The sequence below is a fragment of the Sorex fumeus genome, unplaced genomic scaffold (genome assembly GCF_029834395.1).
Source record: "Sorex fumeus unplaced genomic scaffold, SorFum_2.1 ptg000086l, whole genome shotgun sequence".
NCBI lineage: Eukaryota > Metazoa > Chordata > Mammalia > Eulipotyphla > Soricidae > Sorex > Sorex fumeus.
Window position 1 is genome coordinate 30379302 of NW_026606143.1, and position 20585 is coordinate 30399886.

A 20585-nucleotide genomic window follows, 5' to 3' on the forward strand; every position below is an offset into this window, starting at 1 on the left:
TAGGGATGTGGTGAGCATCACAACAGTCCCTTGCTTGGTTCTTTCAGGTGACATATTACCTCCAGGTAGTGAGAAAGAAAGCCTCAAAGATTAGCCAACTCAAAATAGTAGTTGGTTGGAAATTTCTTGAATATGGCTTATTAGCCGATGATAATTCATTTCTCCAATACTAAAAGATCTTGGGTTGGCGTATTTTCTTACGTTCATGCTCACTGGTTTCCAAACTTTTTCACTGTGCATCCTTCCCGGTTAGTACACTCCTGTTGTTGAGAACTTATATGCATGCATTATTCCGGAGTCATAGATATGTATGGTATAAAACAGACACAGAAAAGAAATGAGAAAGGAAGAAATATAAAACCTGAGAGGGAATGCCAATGTTTTTCTTCCTGTACCTCAATGGGTCACATGTGTGCTCCTGTAGAAATATCCACCCCCACCCTCACCCCGTACCGCACACTAAATAAGCCTCAATCACACTTCCGTTTCTTGGTGCCTCTTCCACCCAACATTTAAACTTAGTGATTTATTTTCTTGCTTCCTACTCCAAGTCCTCCAAAAGGGTTTCCTATCAGGTGACTGTGTATTTTTTTTTGGCTTTTTGGGTCACACCTGGCGATGCACAGGGGTTACTCCTGGCTCTGCACTCAGGAATTACTCCTGGCGGTGCTCGGGGGACCATATGGGATGCTGGGAATCGAACTCGGGTTGGCCGTGTGCAAGGCAAACGCCCTACCCGTTGAGCTATTATTGCTCCAGCCACAACTAATTTTTATGGCGGTTCTGTACATTTTCATTCATGTGTATTTGGTGCAAATAAGGGAGAGAATACAAAACTTGGCCCACTACACTTTCCTTCTGGCATTGTCTCCTTTTCCATGCTCCTGCAACAACAATGTTGAAGGAGAGAGGAAAATGAAAACAAAACAACAATAAAACGAGTCTACCAAATGGGCTCTTAAGAACTGAGCCAATAATGGGTAATCAGTTCTGGAACATGCTTTGGAAGGGAACTGTGCTCTTATAAAATTGGACAATGATGTCCTTGTGGAAACAGTTGTTCCTTCCACAACACAGCTGTGTAATGAGCACAGAAGGCTGGGAAAGCCTGTCACAAGTGGGAGAGAAGGCTGGACATAGTAGCATTAGTCACCAGTCAAATGTGAGAGGCATTTGTGCTTGTACAGACTCAGAGTGCGCTCAGGCTTTCGGGCTAATAGTGTCACGTATATGAAGCACTATTCTTGGCATGAAGGGCAATTAACATTTGCATTGAGACAGGGGGGATATTTTCTATGAATACTAATTTACTAGTGTACCATAATTTACAACTTATTTATATGTAAAATGACAATTTTTCCTTTTTAATGGATTTAATGTAGATGGGCTTGATGTTTGTAGGTTTTATGCTAAAGATTATTGTGTGTTCAAGAGTTCACACTGTAATTTGAATTGTTTTATAATTGAATATTAGTGCTCTTAATTCATGCTTTTATATAAGTCAACTAGTGATGCCTAGCATTGTAAAACTGGGGAGACCAGTTTGATGTTAGCAGAAAGTAAAAGGAGAAAACTAAAAAACTGGATTTTATTCATCATTCTGTAATCAACTACCTTTTTATAACCATAAGCAATTTGTTTATTTTCTTTTAGGCAAATTATGATTCTCTCCTGAACATAAAACTGATTTCAGTGTTATAAAATTCCGTCTTCAAAAGGGACAGCTTGAGTAAATCACTGACATGGCTACATGTATTTTTAAGAACATGTGGGGCTGGGGGTGTAGCTCAGCAGTAGAGCACTTGCCGTGCACGTGTGAGTCCCTGGCTTCATTCCCTAGCACTGCAAAAAAACAAAGAAAACACTTGAGAACATGAGAAACCCAGCCCTGTAAGAATGATCTGGTGCTTCACTAAAATTAACTTTCTCCAAACTAGTGTTTCTTAATTCCCATTCTAGATCTCTAAAGCTTACTTTGCACGGATGTGATGAAAGAGATACAGCTGAAGGTTAGTCTATACTTCATTCTCCTTATGTAATTTCTGTCACATCATGTGACTGAAGGCTACCAATAGAATAGCAGTGGAATTTTCTGAGTACTATATTCACTTTCATGACAAATAGGGGTGATGGCACAACCTTGGTGTCCTTGGCACTGATTAATTGACCTAAAGAAGGGAAGCTTCTCTGGAGGACAATCACAAACATAAATGACAGATTTGAGATTTACCCACAGAATTTTTGGAATATTTAACTAACAGAGACATAGAGTTGACCTGCTGCTGAGTTCTGGCACTGGGTTCTGAGGAATTAAAAAAGGGTGACAATTTAAAACTAAAGAGATGGTTAAATTAAAGAAAATGTGTAGTCACTATATTTCTTCCTGAGAAAAAACTCTTCATATAATTAAACTTACTATAACTTAAACAGGGAGAATGACCCGACAACCCCACTACTATTAATAGCCATTAATTTTTTAAGCCAATAATTTTTGGTGGATTTCTACACACCAGAACCATCATTTATATATATGTATACTTCAAAAACACGTCAAAATGGTTAGAGCACAGAGGCAATTGTAAGGCAGAGCAATGTGATTTTATTCACAACACAAATTCCATTTCTGAGAAAGAAGCATAGATAACTCCTTTTTAGAAAGATATTTACTATCAAGCATAGCAAGTACTTAGCTATCTAAAAGATCTAATACCAATTGGTCATTTTTTTATTTTTAAGTAATTTATATTTTTACAGGTATTCACATTATGCAACACCACACACTGAGGTGACAGGAGGGAAAAAAAAAACATTTGCAAATACAATGTTAACTTGTCTGTTCATTGCACAGTATGAAATATCCATTAATTAGCATTGGAATTATTACAGAGTATCTTATCCAACTAAATAAAGGAAATTCACATCCACTACAGAAGAAAATAAGCAATATTGAGCCACAGGGGTCCCAGTTACACAGTATTAAATAATATCTGAAGCTAGTTTGAAAGACATCCTGACAAAATACTTTTTCAGAAGTGAAAACCATAGCCTATAGATTCAGGAAAGTTTACAGAAAAGAATAGCTCATGCCTGTCCTATGAGGCAACACCATTTGTTTACAAGTGCCAAGAAATAAGGAAAAGTTATGATTCTAGCTGAGGAATCTAATAAAGCCTGGCAGAAGGAAGTTTCTTCAGTAATGTCATGGAAAGCAGTTTCTGTGTTGTACCCGAATACACTTTATAATAGAATAAACATCGAAAGTTTCAGAGCAGGTTGTGTATACCTTGCCTTAATAGATAACACTTAATTTAGTACAATACAACACGTCAAGTTTTAAAAATGCAAAATACACTTAATACACAGAATTTGCTTCCTCTGATTTGACTTAAAGACGCACCCACGTGTCCATTAACCAGCCAGGGTTTTCTAGTTATCAGAGCTGATCCCTCTCATCTCCCGGTGTCAGGAGAACACACTGAGGTGACACCACAGAGCCCTTCCCCAGTCAATACCCTTCCCTTTCTGTTCTCCCACAGAAAGGGCAGGTTTCTGTCACTGTGCTCCATCTTGCTTGGCTTTGATCTTATGCTAGTCCCAATGTAGAAAGCTCGCATTCTTCTTAAGAGTGGCCTGCCCCTCTTAATATCCCTTTAGGGGGGCCCCAATCCAAAACACTTGATGATCTAAGCTTTTTAAAAGTCTGTTTTCTGTTATAAACAGCAAGGACGAGGCCATTTTAGTTGCTTGAAAGAGGTTGATGTTGAGTCTGTGCCGTGCCGACTCTCTCCGATCTAAATTCTCTAAACATTAGCTTATCAATCTGTGAGTCCAATGGGTTGAGTGCCAACAGAAGTGGATCCGATTTGGCATGGAGAGGTTCTACCAACTCTCGCAGTGTATTAGCCTAATATGATAAAGCAGTGATACAATATGATGAAAGACCTGCGAGTGCTATTATCACCAAAGCATATTAGTATCTGTATTAGAAATACCATCATGCAATACCCATGAAGAAAAAAGAGAAATCTACGGCTAGAATTGCATATGGTTTTAATACCATCATGTCTTTCTGTTGGCATGCAAGTCTACTTGGCCGTACATGGAACACTTATTTTGCTTCAGGCTTGGTTGTAAGGACACACCAATCTTATGTACAAAATATACACAGCACAACTACGTCTTCCCCCACTTCTACACCTGTATATGTACAATTATAATTTTAATCAGAAAAGGCTTATGTTGAAAGTTTTCTCCATCTGCACGTGAAATGATTGGTCTCTGAAGAAAATGAAACTGCATCCCTATACAAGGTTTATTTTTTCTCAAATTCATCCAATCTAGAAGTAGGAGGAAAAGTTTTCTGGTTTACCAGTTGTCTAACTATTATGGTAGCCTGTGCTAGGTAGTGAGACAGGCACCCCAGGGAGTGCGACCCTGAAGAGGAGGCTAATGCTGACCAATCAAAGTGCTGAGAGCTGAACAGCTCTAAAAGGGCAAGCATGACGAAAGAGTGAACTTATATTGGAGCACAAACCACATGTCAAGGAACTAATACTGGAAGATACTAGTTCCTGAGTAGACTGGGAAACAAAGAATGACAGGAAAGTAGTTTCTTTTCATTTTGGTTTGGATTCTGAGGAATCTAAATGTTGTCAGCTGCTAAAAGTCAGTAATAGCAATATATTTTTCTTCCCAGCCTAAGTCAGACTTTTGTTTATACTATCTTATAGTACTTCTTGAGTTATATCAAGATGAAGGGACAAAGAGGGAGTAGGACAAACAAAGTATGCTGTTCATTTCCATCTCCCTAAGAAGATGGGAGGGTGCTGTCCATGAAACTCTAGAAAGCATGATCTAGCATAACTCGGAACTCAACAGTCAAATTTTATTTGCATTATAAGCTTTTTTTTTATCAGAAAAGCAGCTGGGTACTGAATAATCTTCATATGTAGATCAGATGAAACAAAAGATCATACCTCAGTTTTAAAGAAAATTTTCATATTGGAATGCTAGCTCTGGCTTCTGCCATTTTGTTTCATAGGATTAAGGAATTTCCAACAGCAATAGTGGAGTATCTAACTTGGGGCAAAAAGTCATTTCTAAATTTAAATTGCTACTAATTGATGCAATTCAAATATTTCATAAGTCGTTAGTTTGAACACATCCCTCCTTCCCCCTCAGAAACAACATAACCTTGAGAGGCTCAATTTCTAGGGGCGCCCTAATAGTCCATATAACCCATAATAATTCTGAACTGAAGCCTAAGGTAATCACATTGCCTTATGGTATTCTTTTCTTTAGGATTTTGAATTGTACTTTAAGAGATCATAAATACCTCTGCAGTGAACCTCCAGCAGGTGTATAGATGAAAGAGAGGTGAGATTGGCTTTAAAGGGCTAAAAGTTGTTCCTGGTCTGTATATATTAGTATAAAAGAAAATAACGCCCTTGGGCAAGTTGTCCCTTCTACTAACAGAGGTTTACACCAAATCCTAGGAGTGAAGGTTCTATTAAACACAGATTTTCAGATGTTACCTCTACCCAGTCATACTTTCTGGATACAGGACTCAGGAATCTGCATTTTAAGCCAGCAAGCAAAGTGACTCTTGCTTCCACTGCAGTTTGGAACCTCCTGCTATAAGCCAGTTTGATTGGGATGGGTTGGTTGGAGAAATGTGAGTTTTTGTACCACATATCAGAGAGTTGATAAGCCAGAAACCTTGTAGTGGGGGCACAGCACATAGTATTTTATTTCTGGTTCTAGTATCAAGTAATATCGTGACAAAGTTCAAATCATTTCAAAGTTTCTTGAAGAGGAATCTGATGGAAATACTTTGGTCTACTGAGAATAGATCAAAATGAAGGAGGTAAACTTCTTGAATAAAATTCTTATGAACTATAGTCTTATGAAGAGTTAACTATAAATTGCTCCTATTACTTTTGAAGCAAACACAACACGTCTAAGAAATTCCAAGTCCCACAGCATTGAATAAACTGTCTGTCTTGGTGCATGGATTCTGATTTTCAAATATGTACAGCTTTGGCAGGCCAAAGGTTCAGGTATGACAGATTAAGATGATGACTAATTACACAAAATTGTGAAACATGAAAACAAACTCACTTCGTAATGATATGTTCCGAGGTCTATCTCTGATGTTTGTGGACATTACCATTTATGTCTAACTTTTTTCTAAGTCTCTTTTTTGCTCTCAAACCTTTCTCCTTTTCTTTCCCTTTGTTTTTGTTGGGCTTTCTTTTCCATATTCCTATCTTTTTCTTTGCAGCTGAAATTACATGTTTTACACAAAAATACTTTATCTCCTTTACTGACAAAATGAATTCATGTAGGCACTGTGTTTTGCAATACTGCTAATACTAATGTTGCAGGAATGTCACATTGTTCCTCCAGATCCACCACCCCTGAGTCAATATCCCTCAACCGACTGTCTCAAGGTGTCCTCAGTTCTATAGGTTGACACTCAGGGTCTGTTAACATTGGCAGTTGTTTATTCCCTGCCGGGTTCCATTCCTCCACCCCTCTCAGAGAGCCCGGCAAGCTACCGCGAGTATCTCGCCCGCACGGCAAAGCCTGGCAAGCTACCTGTGACGTATTCAATATGCCAAACACAGTAACAGTAAGTCTCACGATGGAGACGTTACTGGACCCGCTCGAGCAAATTGATGAACAATGGGAAGACTGCTACAGTGCTATGTTTCTTTATACTCCATGTATGACAGATCTTTGGTTATTTACTGTTTTCTGTTTGACTCACTTTGGTCAGCATGATACCCTCCAGTTCCATCCAAGTTGCACTAAACCGCAGGATTTCATCTTTATTTTTTTTGGGGGGGGGTGAAGGGATCATTGGGGCTACACCTGGCAATGCTCAGGGTTAAGGTTTGGTTCTGTGCTTAGGGGACCATCTGTAGTGTTGGGAATCAAACTACGATTGGACATGTGCAAGAAAAGTGCCTTATCCACTGTAATATCTCTCCTGCCCCTTCATCTTTTTTTTTTCTTCGTCTCTTTTGGTTTTATTTTTTGAGCCACATCCAGCAGTGCTTAAGGCTTACTTCTGACTCTGCGCTCAGGAATCAATCCTGAGGGGGGCTGGAGGATATATATGGGGTGCCCTATTAGGACAAATTCCCTACCCACTTTACTATCACACCCACTCCCCATTCATCTTGTCTTTCTTTTGCTGTTTTATTCAGCTTATTTGCTTTAATTATTTCTATTATACATATGAGTGAAACAAGTTGATTATTTTTTCATTTTCTTCTATCACTTAGTATTGTCACCTCAAATTCTATCCACTGTGTTCTAAATGGCACAATTTCATCTTTTCTAAATGGCAAGAATAGAATTTATTGAGAATTTATACTACCACTACTTCTTGATTCTGTCAATGGGCATTTAGGTTGGTTCCACGCTGTGACTACTATACATAATACTGCTATACACATACGGTGCAAATATCATTCTGAATTACTCTTCTTATATCCGTCAGAGAATCTTTTCTTAAACTGAGCTGTATTCCTGTTTTGTAAAAGGACAAATGAAAATTGCATGTTCTTTAAGAGACTTAAATTACATGGCTTTTGCATGTTTTGATTTCCTTTGACCAACATTTTTGACCAAATGAAATATTACCTATTCACACCTATTTTAAAAAAACATCAATCTCTAGTAATATTTTCACCAATTTTGTTGTGGTATCATCTATGGCAAGTACTAATTTGTGACACTCCAGTAGCATCAGTCTTAGTCAAGACCTAGCTTCCACTCATCACTGAAACCTCTATTTGTGAGGTTACTAACCCAGCTAGAACAATAGAAACAGTTTGTTTCCATTACAAAACTTCTCCATACCCGAACTGTGAACCCGGTTTTAGTGCCAGGTGGAGTCATACGTTGAAGACTTATCCTATTTTCCCATGCAAGCTCTTTGCACAAAGAATTTGTGTTGGATATGCTGCAAAAGATCCTTTGCATTTTGTTTTATGTATTAAAAAATATTGCCACGAAGGACAGCTCAATAATGAATAGAAATTAGAAGTCTGGAAATAGAAGTTTTCGAAACATTGTTAGGTTTCTAATAGTGTACCTGCCAGGAGAGGTGGTGATGCTTAGGTTGCCTGAGTATTACAGTGTAGGCATGAAGGCACAAAGAAACAGTGAATGGTTATGTTTTAAAAAAATGGGTAAAAAGAGTTCTATAATGAAGGAAAGAGAAGAAAATAGGTAGAGAAGGAATAAATGCTCAAGCCAAAATAGAAACTCCAAAGACTCCTCCTTCTTTGGAGTTCTAAGAGAAAACTCAGTTGCATTACTCACTTCCGTTATTAATGAACTTGTGAACAAATGTAAAAAAAGTCATAAAGGGCAAAGTCATAGCCTACTGGTCTTAAGCTGCTAGTTGATAGCAGAGGCATTCTAATCCCATATAGTTAATATGTTCAGAACTCCCACAAAAGTAGAATTAGTTTGTGCTTTTAAAGTTTGTTTTTGCATAACTATCTGAAACCCTCCTCTCCTATTCTTCAAATTATATTTGTTCAGATTTAAGTTTTCTAGAGCTATAGGATTATTTAACACAATGAATTGCTAGGAACAGTTATCTTTCTAATTCCGAGTATTGGAAAGAGTGGCCTGATACCTTGGTTCAGAACATTCAGATCAAAAGTGAGACTAATTGTGGTTTGAATGGTGTCTCCAAAAATGAAAAATAAGACTAACCATATTATTTGTTGCAAATTTTCATGGTACAAATTAATAGCTTGAAGAATTCCTTTCAGCATTTCTTGCAAAGCAGATCTTTTTAGTGATGAGTTGCTCAATTTTTGTTTGGGAAAGTCTGTATCTTGCCTTAATGAAGGATAATTTATCTAAAATGAGTATTCATGGCTGACAATTATTTTTCTTTAATTCTTTGAACATATTGTTCCACTCTCTTCTGGCCTGTAAAGTTTCTACTGAGAAACACTGATAGCCTGATGGGAATTCCTTTGTAGGTCATTTTTCCCTTTTGTTGTTAGGATTAATTTTCTTTGATTTTTGGCAGTTAACCATAATCCATCTTGGAGAAGATGATTTGAAATGACATAATAGAGTGATCTTTTAGCTTCCTGAGCTGTCTTTCCAAATTCTGTGGGGTTATTTTCTCACAAAGGTTGAATTAAAATAAACTATCAGAACAAAAGTATAATTTTCATGATAATCTCTATTTTTCAAAAGAAATCATAAATAGTAAAAATTGGTGTAGTTTATGTTTTCATTTATAGCATTTAGGGAACTCCATAGCAATTTCAAGTAAAAGAACATATTTGATTAACTTAGACTCAGGCAACCAGATTAAGAATTGTTTCCAGATAATTAGAATGATCCTCTAAATTGGCAAATCAAAGTTCTATTCTCTATGCATAATTCACAAGAGACAAAGTATTTCCTTATGAAAGTAATATCAAATCTTAATATAGTTACTGCTATACCATGCCCTCAAACTGCACTTATGACTTGATTGTTCTGAGTATACCATGTGCATTTTTTAAAAAATCTGCATTATAAAAAAACTGCTTTATAAACCACTACTTGAAATAAAGGCAGATCTTAAGGACCTATTACATGAAGCTTATATATAGGTAAAAATTGAGAAGCTCTTTTATGTTTACTAGTCACAGAAGTACTTAATAAGTTTATTTATTTACCATAAGTTTTTTTTAATGAAGTAAATATAGATATGTTAAAAATATACCATGGAATATAGGCACATTATATTGCCACCCCAAAGTTCACCAATCATATTTTAAATAAAAATGGGCAAATTATTTTTAATAAGCCTAAATTGCTCAATATAGGATTTAATGAGCGTCTATATTATTATAGCAAATGTTAGGGATAGAAAGATAGTCTAACTTCAAAGAGTTCATGGTATAATTGTATAATGCTTTCTGCATTTCTGTCTTAAAATTTTATTAGTTAAAAATTTTGAGTATGAGAAAGCGCAACTTTATTAATTACAATTATATTAAGTATAAATGTATTTTACTAGGTAAAATATCAAAGCAGGGCACAAATTACCCTCTGTGAAGATATTCTCTTTTTCGTCTCTCACATCCTGAGGAGAACAACCCTTATCACTGTATACAGAAAAATGACATCAAGGTGGGTCTACACAAACCTACCTCACCAAAGTAACACATATCTTGTTATTGTTAATCCCCAATATTTATCTTCCCACTATTTACCACCCGGAAGCCCAAATTCCTTTTCATTCACTTAGTCACTTCATTTATTTATTGCCTTTTGTTAAAAGGGTACCTATTCCGCCCCCTCCCCCCCCCGCCATCGCCCCCAGGCCTAACTGCTGATTTGAGTTTTTTTTCTATCAAGGTCTCTGTGCATGTGAAAATAAAAACGTTAACACAAAATAAAATTTATATAGCTTTTCTTCTGTTAATTTTCATTATCACTTTAGTTCATAGGCCTCAGCTATAAACCTAATGGAGCAGAGGATACCTTCCTTCCATTATAAAACACTTAAATCAAATCTTAAACCTTTCCATCAAAATATTTAAAAAATATTTCAGCAGCTAAATCTATTTTGAGATTTAAAAAAAGAATCATATTAAAACTCCAATGATACATTAGTAAAAATATAATCATTTTTAGTAAATTTTTTCTTCAGTGATCAGCAAATGGCAGCTTGCTAGCAGATTGTGTTGTTATTGCAGCGTATTTTATGCTTAATAAGTACTTAAGTAATCTTCTAATAATGTTCGCTTCCAGATGAAATAGCTATAAAGGTAACATAACTGAAATCTGAGACAGGAACCCACTACAGGAAATAGTAGACTACTTTTTTTTATTTCTCATGCTTTAGAGAAGAACAATGCATATTTTAATTAATGAGAATTTTAAACCCCTATAAGATTGTAGAGGATCATATTAAAGAATGAAATTAAATATATCATATTCCGCCTGGTTAATAATTGGCATAGTCATTTGGAAGAACTGCCAGTGGGGTGAGTTCAATCACCCATTACTCAACACTTCATCTGTGACTGAGTCTGCAATGGTAAAATTATTTGGAAAACTGGAACCAATTATCTCATTTTGGGGTGTTTATTTCTTTGTCTTAATGGATTCTTGGTCTTGTCCTTTTAACTGTACTAGGACAAACTCTTTCCTGCCTGATAAATAAATACTCTAAAAAGCAGTTCCAATCTCATCTGAACCTTGATTCACTTATGGGACTTGGTGGTAAAAATATCTTCAGAACATTGACTATACTTCCATGTCCCAAGCTAATTTACTAATGCGCTTGATGAAATTCTGCAAATGTGTGGAGATTCTGCAAATTCTGGTGGAATAGGTAAGGGTTCCTTTTACCTGGGGAAATGGGTTTAGTATGTTCATTCTCTCGGAACTTACCCAAAGTCAGTAAAAGACTTTGCCTTTACCATAACACCCCAAAGGAGAGAGAGTCAGAGGGAACATGCCTCCCACAGAGGCAGGGGGTGAGGAAGGGGTGGGGTGGAGGGACGGATGCTGGGAACATCGGTGGTGGAGAATGGGCACAGGTGGAGGGATGGGTACTCAAAAACTGTTTGACTGCAACGCAATCATGAAAGCTTGTCAATCTGTAACTGTATCTCACAGTGATTGATAAAAAAAAAGATTTTGCCTTTGTCTTCCAAGTTATTCTCAGCAAATTTGATATGTGATAGATAAGTTTTGATACTCTGAATATTGTGCTTTACTGTCCAGCTTTCTTAGGAAGTAGATAATGGCAAAATTTTATAATTTAAAATTTTTTTATCTAAGATACCGTATATTTCAAATGAACAGCATCATAGATCTTTATGAACTCTTTCTCTAAAAGGCCTGTCCTATTATATTATATTCATATATTAGCCTCAAAATACTGCTATATTGAATGCAGTGGGAATACTTAAATATTTTTTAAAAATTGAATTGCAGTGAGATACAGTTATAAAGTTGTTCATGATTGGGTTTCAGTTATGTAATGTTCCAACAACCATCCCTTCACCGGTGTACATTTCCCACCACCAATGTTCCCAGTTTCCTTCCCCGCCCCCCCCCCCCCCCAGCAACTGCCTCTGTGGCAGGCACTTCTGTCTTGTCTCTCTATCCCTTCCTCTGTCTCTTTCAGTGAGAAGACTTATTTGAAAAATATCAGTACCAGCTCCAGTGTCATGATATCCCACCAACTAAATTAGGGGGGGGAAACAGGTATTGAAATGTGAAAAGAAGTGAAATACCAAATTCTTTCCAACAATATGTAGGTTGGTGTCTATGTGTAGTCTGGGAGTCGAGTAAGGAAAGGAATGATATTAACATTTAAATTAGAAGACACTATTTCCCCTTAGGGTGTGACACTGTTTATGAATAGAGAAGTTAAAAATGGACTTCTGCTTACTTCTGATTGAGCTTACAGTATTACCCCAAACTGCAATATTGATTTTCTGCCTTCAATAACTTCTAAATGTTAATGCCTTATTACTAACCTTCTTGGCATACCAGTCTGACATTTGGGATCATTTGCTCATTAACAACTCTGGCGAGGAGGAGCAGCTTTGGGGACACTGCCAACTGCATTTCTTAGCAATAAGCAAAACCAAAAATACTTCCCCAGCAAAGCAAATACCAGGAAAGCTAAAAGGGATATTTAAAAGTTGTTTGAAAGAATGTCAAATTGTGTCTAGACAATAAGTTTAGTGGAATGTTTCCTTTACCTCAAATATATTACAAACCTAATCTCTCACTTTAATGATATTGATATTTTAATCATATTTTTCAATCTTTGTAATAACTGGGTCACAGACAATTCTCAAAATTACCTGTTAAAATCACCTGCATATTTTACTACTCAGATTATTATATTTTTAGGTTTTCAAAATGAATTGTGTATATGGCAAGAGAGCATTTTTGCAGAAATCACTATGAAAGCACATTTGTAAGAAAGACAACATGAATATAAACAAGTGAGCATGAACATCTATTTTAGCTAAAAACTCAGTATAGGGGGTTCATTCTCAATTTTAGCTATCTCAGAAATTATTGGCTGTTAAATTTGGGACAAGGAAACTCATTTTGCATTGGGGTTAGAAAACTATAGACTCATATAGAATATGAATTCAAAACTCCCTATTACATCTGAGTTTCATTTTCCCCCTCTTGACAAAACTGTATAACGTTGCCCTTTTAAAGAAAGTTTTACTAAAAAGTTAGAGATATGCTGACTCTCAAGCTCTTAGGAAAAATACAAATGACTTTATAGCTACTCTAAAAGGTTTCTAGCTATATTTGTGTTTAACATTTAGCATCACATATTGAATTTCACACTCACCAGTGTAATTACAGAAACCCCAAATCTGATAAGGATTTCATTAGAGTGAGCTATCCTTTTGCAAAATTCAAATGTTGGAAATGTCAGAAGGTTCTCTGTATCCCATAACTTAATTTGTATTCAAATATTGCAGCGAGTTGCTAGCTCACTGTTAATGAACAAAACAAAATCCAGTTATATAAATAAATTTGTTTCCCACTTATAAATTAATTTCAAGCACCTTTGTGGTGTTAACTTATTCATAATATTTTTAATAAGGAGAATTCCATTTTTAATTGAAGTTAAGAACTTTGGAATTACAATTTAGCATATTTATATTAAACAAGGAACATAATGCTTTATCTAGGATGGAAAAAAAGATAATTACCAAATCAGAGACAGGAATCTGTAAAGATGCACAAATTAAGTGGTGAATGTGGGATTCTCAATCTCTACTTAAGACTTCTTTACCACCTAGCTTTCAGGATGGATGCAGGAGGGCAAAAAACAAACCAAACCAAAAGCAAACAAACCCCAGACTGCAAATGATAGCAGCTATGTTAGAGTTAATAATTTTATAACAAGTGTGGTCATCTGAATTCTTTAGAGCTTTGGTCCTTCTATGTGATTTTACTGTATGTGTCTTAGGAATATGTTGATGCAATGACAAAATCAAATGGACAAAGAAAGAATATATTATAATACCGTGATACTAATCTTTATAACTAGATTTATAGTGTGTGAAAAATGATATCAATCCGTTCTTGTTAAAGTCCACTTAATATAGTTCAGTTATGTATAGCTTAGTGTAGTTATGATTTAATATAGCTATGATCGAGGTTCTAGAATTACTTTTTCACATATTGGTTTTATAGTGAGCAAGTGAAGAACTAATCTAAAAGTCACCAATACAGCATTAGAAACAAGCCCGACAATTTCAAACTAAAATTAAAACAGTATTTTAAGACCACCATGAAGCGTATGTTGAATCTGTTCATGGAACTTGGAGAAAACTGGTGTACAAATAGAAAAGAAACATAGTAATGGACTATGAAGAATCACTGTATCACTGTTATCCCGTTGTTCATCGATTTACTTGAGTGGGTGCCAGTAACGTCTCCATTCATCCCAGCCCTGAGATTTTAGCAGCCTCTCCTTACTCGTCTTTCCCAACACAGCTGTATTGGAGGTTCTTTCAGGGTCAGGGGAATGAGACCCATTATTGTTACTGCTTTTGGCAAACAGAGTACATCACAGGTAGCTTGCCAGGCTCTATGAAGAATAGATATAAATATATATATATATATATATATATATATATATATATATACTAAACCAGAACCTGCCCACGGGAAATGTCATGTCATTTTCTTTTTCCTTACTGTAAATCTGCACTAAAAATCTGTTTTCCTTTTGTGGTAAATCAGTAAATATCTCAAAAAGAGAAGTGGGAACTCTTCTTCAACAAAACAATAAACTTTAATTACAGGTCACATAAGTTTCCAAGGCCCTGATTTTAGCCATACTGGGAATGGTTTCAGAACTTACTTGTGTGGGTAGATCTTGTCTCCATGGGGATGAAAAAGTCAGCCTATGAAATGGAAAGGATTGTGGTACATTGTTCCCCATAGAAACAGACAAGCTAAAATCAAATGCAGCTTCTGTATTTAGCACTGACAAAGCCTGAAGCTCAAGTGCAATGGTGGTACCTTATCTCAGGAGTTGCTATGGTAATCTGCCAAGAAAGCTGTTACTGATACCCAATCAAATGCTATTAAAATATGAAGTCAAAAGTTAACATATGGGCCAAAAGTAATTTATTCACTAGTTCTTAATTTGTGTTTTTCTTAAAAAGTATATACGAGTTTAATAGGACACTTTTGCTTTTATAAACTACCACAAATCTAATTATGTTTTAAAATCACAAGAAATGGCTAGCCCTGAAAATCTTTTAGTATCCAATTCAGTGAAAGCATTCTGAAGGCAAATCAATTTAGCTTCCTGAGTTAGTAATTATAAGGAATATGATAATAACATTTGCATTTTGCATACTACTTTATAACCAAGTGATTTCACTGCACTTTGCATTGATAGTGACTTTTCATTTCATACTACGTACTGTAGAGTACAAGAAGTTAGAAGTTTGAAACATATTAAAGTGTGAAAGTTGTGACCTTGAGTCATTCTTTTCAGGCTATATAAATGGACTTTTTCGAATTTGCAAGCTGTGGTCACAAAGAATGCTTTACAATGAGAGAAAGCACAGTGCCTCCAATTTGGCATGTGTGAGTCTTGCAATAATCAGCAACAACTCCTAATTAATTTCCAAATCTAAATCATCTTCTACTAAGAGACAAAAAAAGATCCTCTAGCTACTAGAAAAATGACAGAACTGGATTGTTTCTAAGAAGATGAAAATATTGAAACAGAAGGAAAAAACAAAAATTAAGTTTGGTTTCCACATAAAATACTTCTTAAAGTGCTTCCTAGGTTTTTCGTTTTTTGTTTCTGGGCAGTGCTCAAGAGTTCTGCACTCAGGAATCACTCCTGGCAGTCCTTGGGGGACCAAATGGGATAAGGGGAATGGAACCTAGCCAGGTAATCACCTTACCTGCTGTACTACTCTTTGCCCCCTCTTTTTTTAAAAAAAATTTTAACTCATACATACATACATACATACATACATACATACATACACAAACACAGACACCACAGTGTTAATTTGAAACATATGAAAAAGTTTAAAATACTAAAGTTTAAAAGTGATGGAATTGTTTGATCGCTTTGTATATGACTTTTGGACAATGACTGAAGTTAGTAACTACTATGGTTAGCATTTTTAGTAATAAACGGTAAATTGGTACTTTTTTTCTTTACTCGGTAGAGCATATCTGCTATAATAACACTGAAAAGTTTCTTCATTCAACACAGTAAGGAAACAACAAATGGCCAAAGACTTGAGAGTTGACCTATTGAACTGAGTTTGCAAGAGTTAGGGTTGGGGTAGGCGGAAGGGGACCATGAGACCTTGGTGGAGTGACACTGACATTAGCAAAAGATGTAGTGTTGGAACGTTGTATATGCAAAGTCTATCACTAACAGTACTGTAAATTACAGTGCCTCAGTAGCAAATTTTAAAAATTGATACTATTATTGAAACTAATATTCTTATTATATAGGCCTAATATATAATTGTGGTCATAAATTACCTTACCACAACAGAGCATTCACTCTGCTGTCATAAGGTGGGTATTAGTTTGAATCAGAGATCTGCAATTAACTAGCTAGAAGTTCTGGATTATATTATTTAAACAAAGTCTCATCTAAATGATGAAGAAAACTCTTTACATACTTCATAGGGTTGTTAGGATTAACTGAGTTATTTTCTCTAAGGACCTTAGAATAGTTAACACTCATTAAAAAGTCAGCTCAAACATACGAAAATACTAAAACTAAAAAATTTTAAATGTCAGTTATTATTTGCAAGAGATTAATGTGTTAAATAAAGCTGCCAGATTTAAATAAAACATACCACACTATAGGTGCTTTTGTTTTCCCATAGGAGAGGCATTTCTATATTTAGTATTTTTCCATGTAGAAAAATATCTTAACTCTCTACATGAGAAAAGAATGAAAGATTCAGATCTATGAGCATGCCTGGCTTTGCAGATAGCATTTTAACTGCAGCCTATGTAGCATACCTTTAGAGAAGTGATAAATTTCTAAAATATCTTCTATCCAACAGCCAGGTATACTCCATAGGACAGAATAAAAGAGTTTTAAGACAACAGTAAAAGTAAAAGGACAAAGACATATATTTCAATCAATTCATTTAGACTGTCCCTGATATTATATTTGATTTTTTTTCAAAATATGAGCAGGCAACGATCTTTTAACATAGAAAAATGGGCTAAGTGTGATATACTTTTTAGAAAGAAGATAGTTAAAGTAGCATCAATTTTCACTTCTGTTCAAGCTATGTTTACAGAATATAGTTATAAAATGGGAATATAATAAAGCATCTTAACATAAATGGGGTTTCTTATATGGACATTGTTCTCTTGCCATAAATAGTTCACATGTTAATGTGACAGTGTTATTTTTTTTCAAGATGAAAACATAATCGGGATACTGTAGTTGTTTTTGAAGTAAGTACCCTTTGTTTTGAATTTTTCTTGCCAAATCTAAACTATCACCAGTACTGGTCATCATGGTCAAACTTGCCTCTCCTGAAGTGGTATGACAATTAAGTTTCCTCTCATTTTATCTCTTCACTACATTTAATCTTTTACCTCATCAAGAATTCATCCCCTTGGGGCTGGAGCAATAGTAGTACAGTGGGTAGGGTGTTTGCCTTGGGCTTGATCTCCAGCACCCCATATGGTCTCCTGAATCTGCCAGGAGTGATTCCTGAGCACAGAGCCAGAAATAAGCTTTGAGCACCACTGGTATTCCCGCCCACCAAAAGAATGCAACCCCTTCCCAAATTGTTTTCCTCATCCAAGCTGAACATCTCTAATCCCTCACTCCACTAGACATGCTCCAAACACACACTAATATCTAGCCATCTGCTTTCTTACCAATGAGCATTGCTGCTGACAACTGTCTATCCAAGCTGCATAGGCAACATTCTAAATTTGTGTTGTCTGACTTTTGCTCAGCTGGAACTATTTGGCAGCCTTCGCATGAGTTATCTGGTTGGCTCAGTTTCCAACTCTTCACTGAGGATGCGCCAGGTTTCCTAATTAGACTCCTCAAACCCTACTTTCTACCTCTGTATTTTCTTTGAAGGAGCTAAACTTTGACCTCTACACTTGCAGGACTACTGTTCATCATGGAATGGTGAACTCACTCATTTTTCTAAGTGGTATCTGCATCATTTATAATTCACCATAGCAATTCATTTTTTTCCCCTTTATTTTATTTTATTTTTTTTACAGTTGTAGATTTACAATTTTTTGTGCTTTGGTTTCAATTATACAATGATCAGATACCCATCCCTCCACCAGTGCCCATTTTCCACCACCATGGATAATATCCCTCCCACCCCCATCCCCCCATCCCCCCTGTCTCTGTGGCAGGGCAATCCCCTGTGTTCTCTCTCTCCTTTTGGGTGTTGTGGTCTGCAAAAGAGGCATTGAGTGGCAAACATGTTCAGTCCATAGTCTACTTTCGACATGCATCCCCCCTCCTGGGAGGATCCTCCAAACATCCTTTATTTGGTGCTCCCTTCTCTATCTGAACTGCCCTTTCCTTTAGGATACCTGGCTGGCCTCTAAGTTATGGAGTAATCCTCCTGGTGCTGATCTCAGCTATTCTTGGGTATTAATCTCATACTTTGTTACTTTATATCCCCCAGATGAATGCAATCTTTCTATGTCTATCCCTCTCTTTCTGACTCATTTCGCTTAGCATGATACTTTCCATATTGTACCACTTGTATGTAAAGTTCATGACTTCATCTTTTCTAAGAAGCAATTCATTTTAAAAAATTATTTTCACATTAATTTAAAAATATTAAGGCACCATGGTTTACACAGCAATTTATAGTTGAGTTTCATGTGTAGTTTCTCAACATCCTTTACACTGTCATTAGAATATCCTCTGATAAGTTATCTTTTGGGGGGATAACATCTGAATTTATGGACATTGAATAGTGGATCTTCATAATTTAGCTCTAGCACAATTTCCTGTCAAATATCTATTCATTTAAGCTATACGCCACATTTCACTAAATTAGTTTTCATTATTTTGTCCTTGCTAATGCTATTCTTACCACAGATAAAGTAACAAACTCCTTTCTTTTTCTCCTGGTGCAATTTTAACCCCTCCAGTTTAAAATCTTCCCTGATTGTTAACATGTTAAAAATAAGCTCTCTTAAGTGCTTTTGTGGAACTATTAACACATTCATCTTTTTAAAAACTTCATACACTGTATGAAAAAACTTCATACATCTAAACATACACTATGTTTTGTTCTGAATCTCATTATATGAGAAGCTACCCTTCATGAAGAGATACTTCAATGGCTGGAACACATGCTTTGCATGTGGGTGCCCTGGGTTCAATCCACCAGCACATGGTCCCTCAATTTTTGTTTTTACAGCACATAACAGTAGGTGCAATCAGGACATTGTAGGTGTTTTATGAATATTACTTGAATTAAATCACAAAATTTAAAGTTTAACTATATGATACATGCAGGGCACTGAATAAAGAGCTCTATTAAACAAGTGAATGAAATGCTTTACCTCAGTAGATTTTAAATTTTAGTAAACGCGAATCAAATCTTTACTGTATTATTATTACCATTGTTCTTCTTATAGTGCCAGGGATTGAACTCAGTGCATCACTCATTCAAGGCAAACACTGATGTACCACTGCAGTTCCACTTCAGGTTTTTAACATGGACCATGTGTGAAGGGCAGAACACTGGGAAGATAGGCCACAGTACAAAGAATGCTATTTATGGTACTGATGTGTCATAAAAGAATGATTAGACCTTATATGAAGTGATATTCTAATCACTCATAAAGAACATTTCCTCTGAATGACCTAGATTTTTAGTATTCACATGCCATTCACATCAGGAGTAGGCCATTTTCTAATCACTAAAAATATCGAATTCCCTCTAATATCTGTAGACCAACTAAATGGCTTTTTAAAAAATTCAGTCATCTCTCTAGAAATAATTATAACATAGGAATTAGTATGCTACCTTTCTCAAGCTAATCACATAGCACTGACACTTTCATTTAATTGGGCAGTAACCCCCTGAATTATGAAGTACAGGGTTAAAATACAAACATGATAGATATTTGCAATCTAAGGCAAGCTCTGATTTTAGAAATTGAGCAATTAATGGAGTAAAAATTTTGTCAGGCAGATAAATTAATGCATCATAATTCTACTTGGAAATTAATAGATCAAGTCATGATATAAAATATAAGGACATGGCATCCTTTTCACATCAGAAAAAAATTCCAGATTGTTCCTATTCATTATCCAGAAGAATTAAAATGTTATAGGCTACATTAAACTATGACATTTAGCTACATTAAACTCAATTGCATGTACAATAAAATGTTCTTTAGTTTTTAGTCATTGGTTGGAGGTGTGACCCGATAAAAAGGCTGTGTTAGAAGTATTTTATGATTTATCTTTGGGATAATAGCCAAGACCTACTTACTAAACTTCAGATGATTTCCCTCGTTTTTTCCCCTTTTTTTGTTTT

The 20585-nt window shown here is 35.8% G+C and overlaps 1 protein-coding gene across 5 annotated transcripts in view; it reads right to left on the reverse strand.

Moving 5' to 3' along the window:
- Positions 1–20585, reverse strand: part of CNKSR2 (connector enhancer of kinase suppressor of Ras 2) — a 269910-nt gene that overhangs the window by 7079 nt on the left and 242246 nt on the right. The window contains exon 21 of one of the 5 annotated variants that reach the window (XM_056131330.1): positions 2573–3904. The exons of the other annotated variants lie outside the window; for them this stretch is intronic. Within the exon in view, the coding sequence (XP_055987305.1) occupies positions 3900–3904 (5 nt within the window). The 3' untranslated portion in view covers positions 2573–3899. Of the gene's footprint in view, positions 1–2572; positions 3905–20585 lie in introns of those variants that run through there. 5 annotated transcript variants of the gene reach the window in all.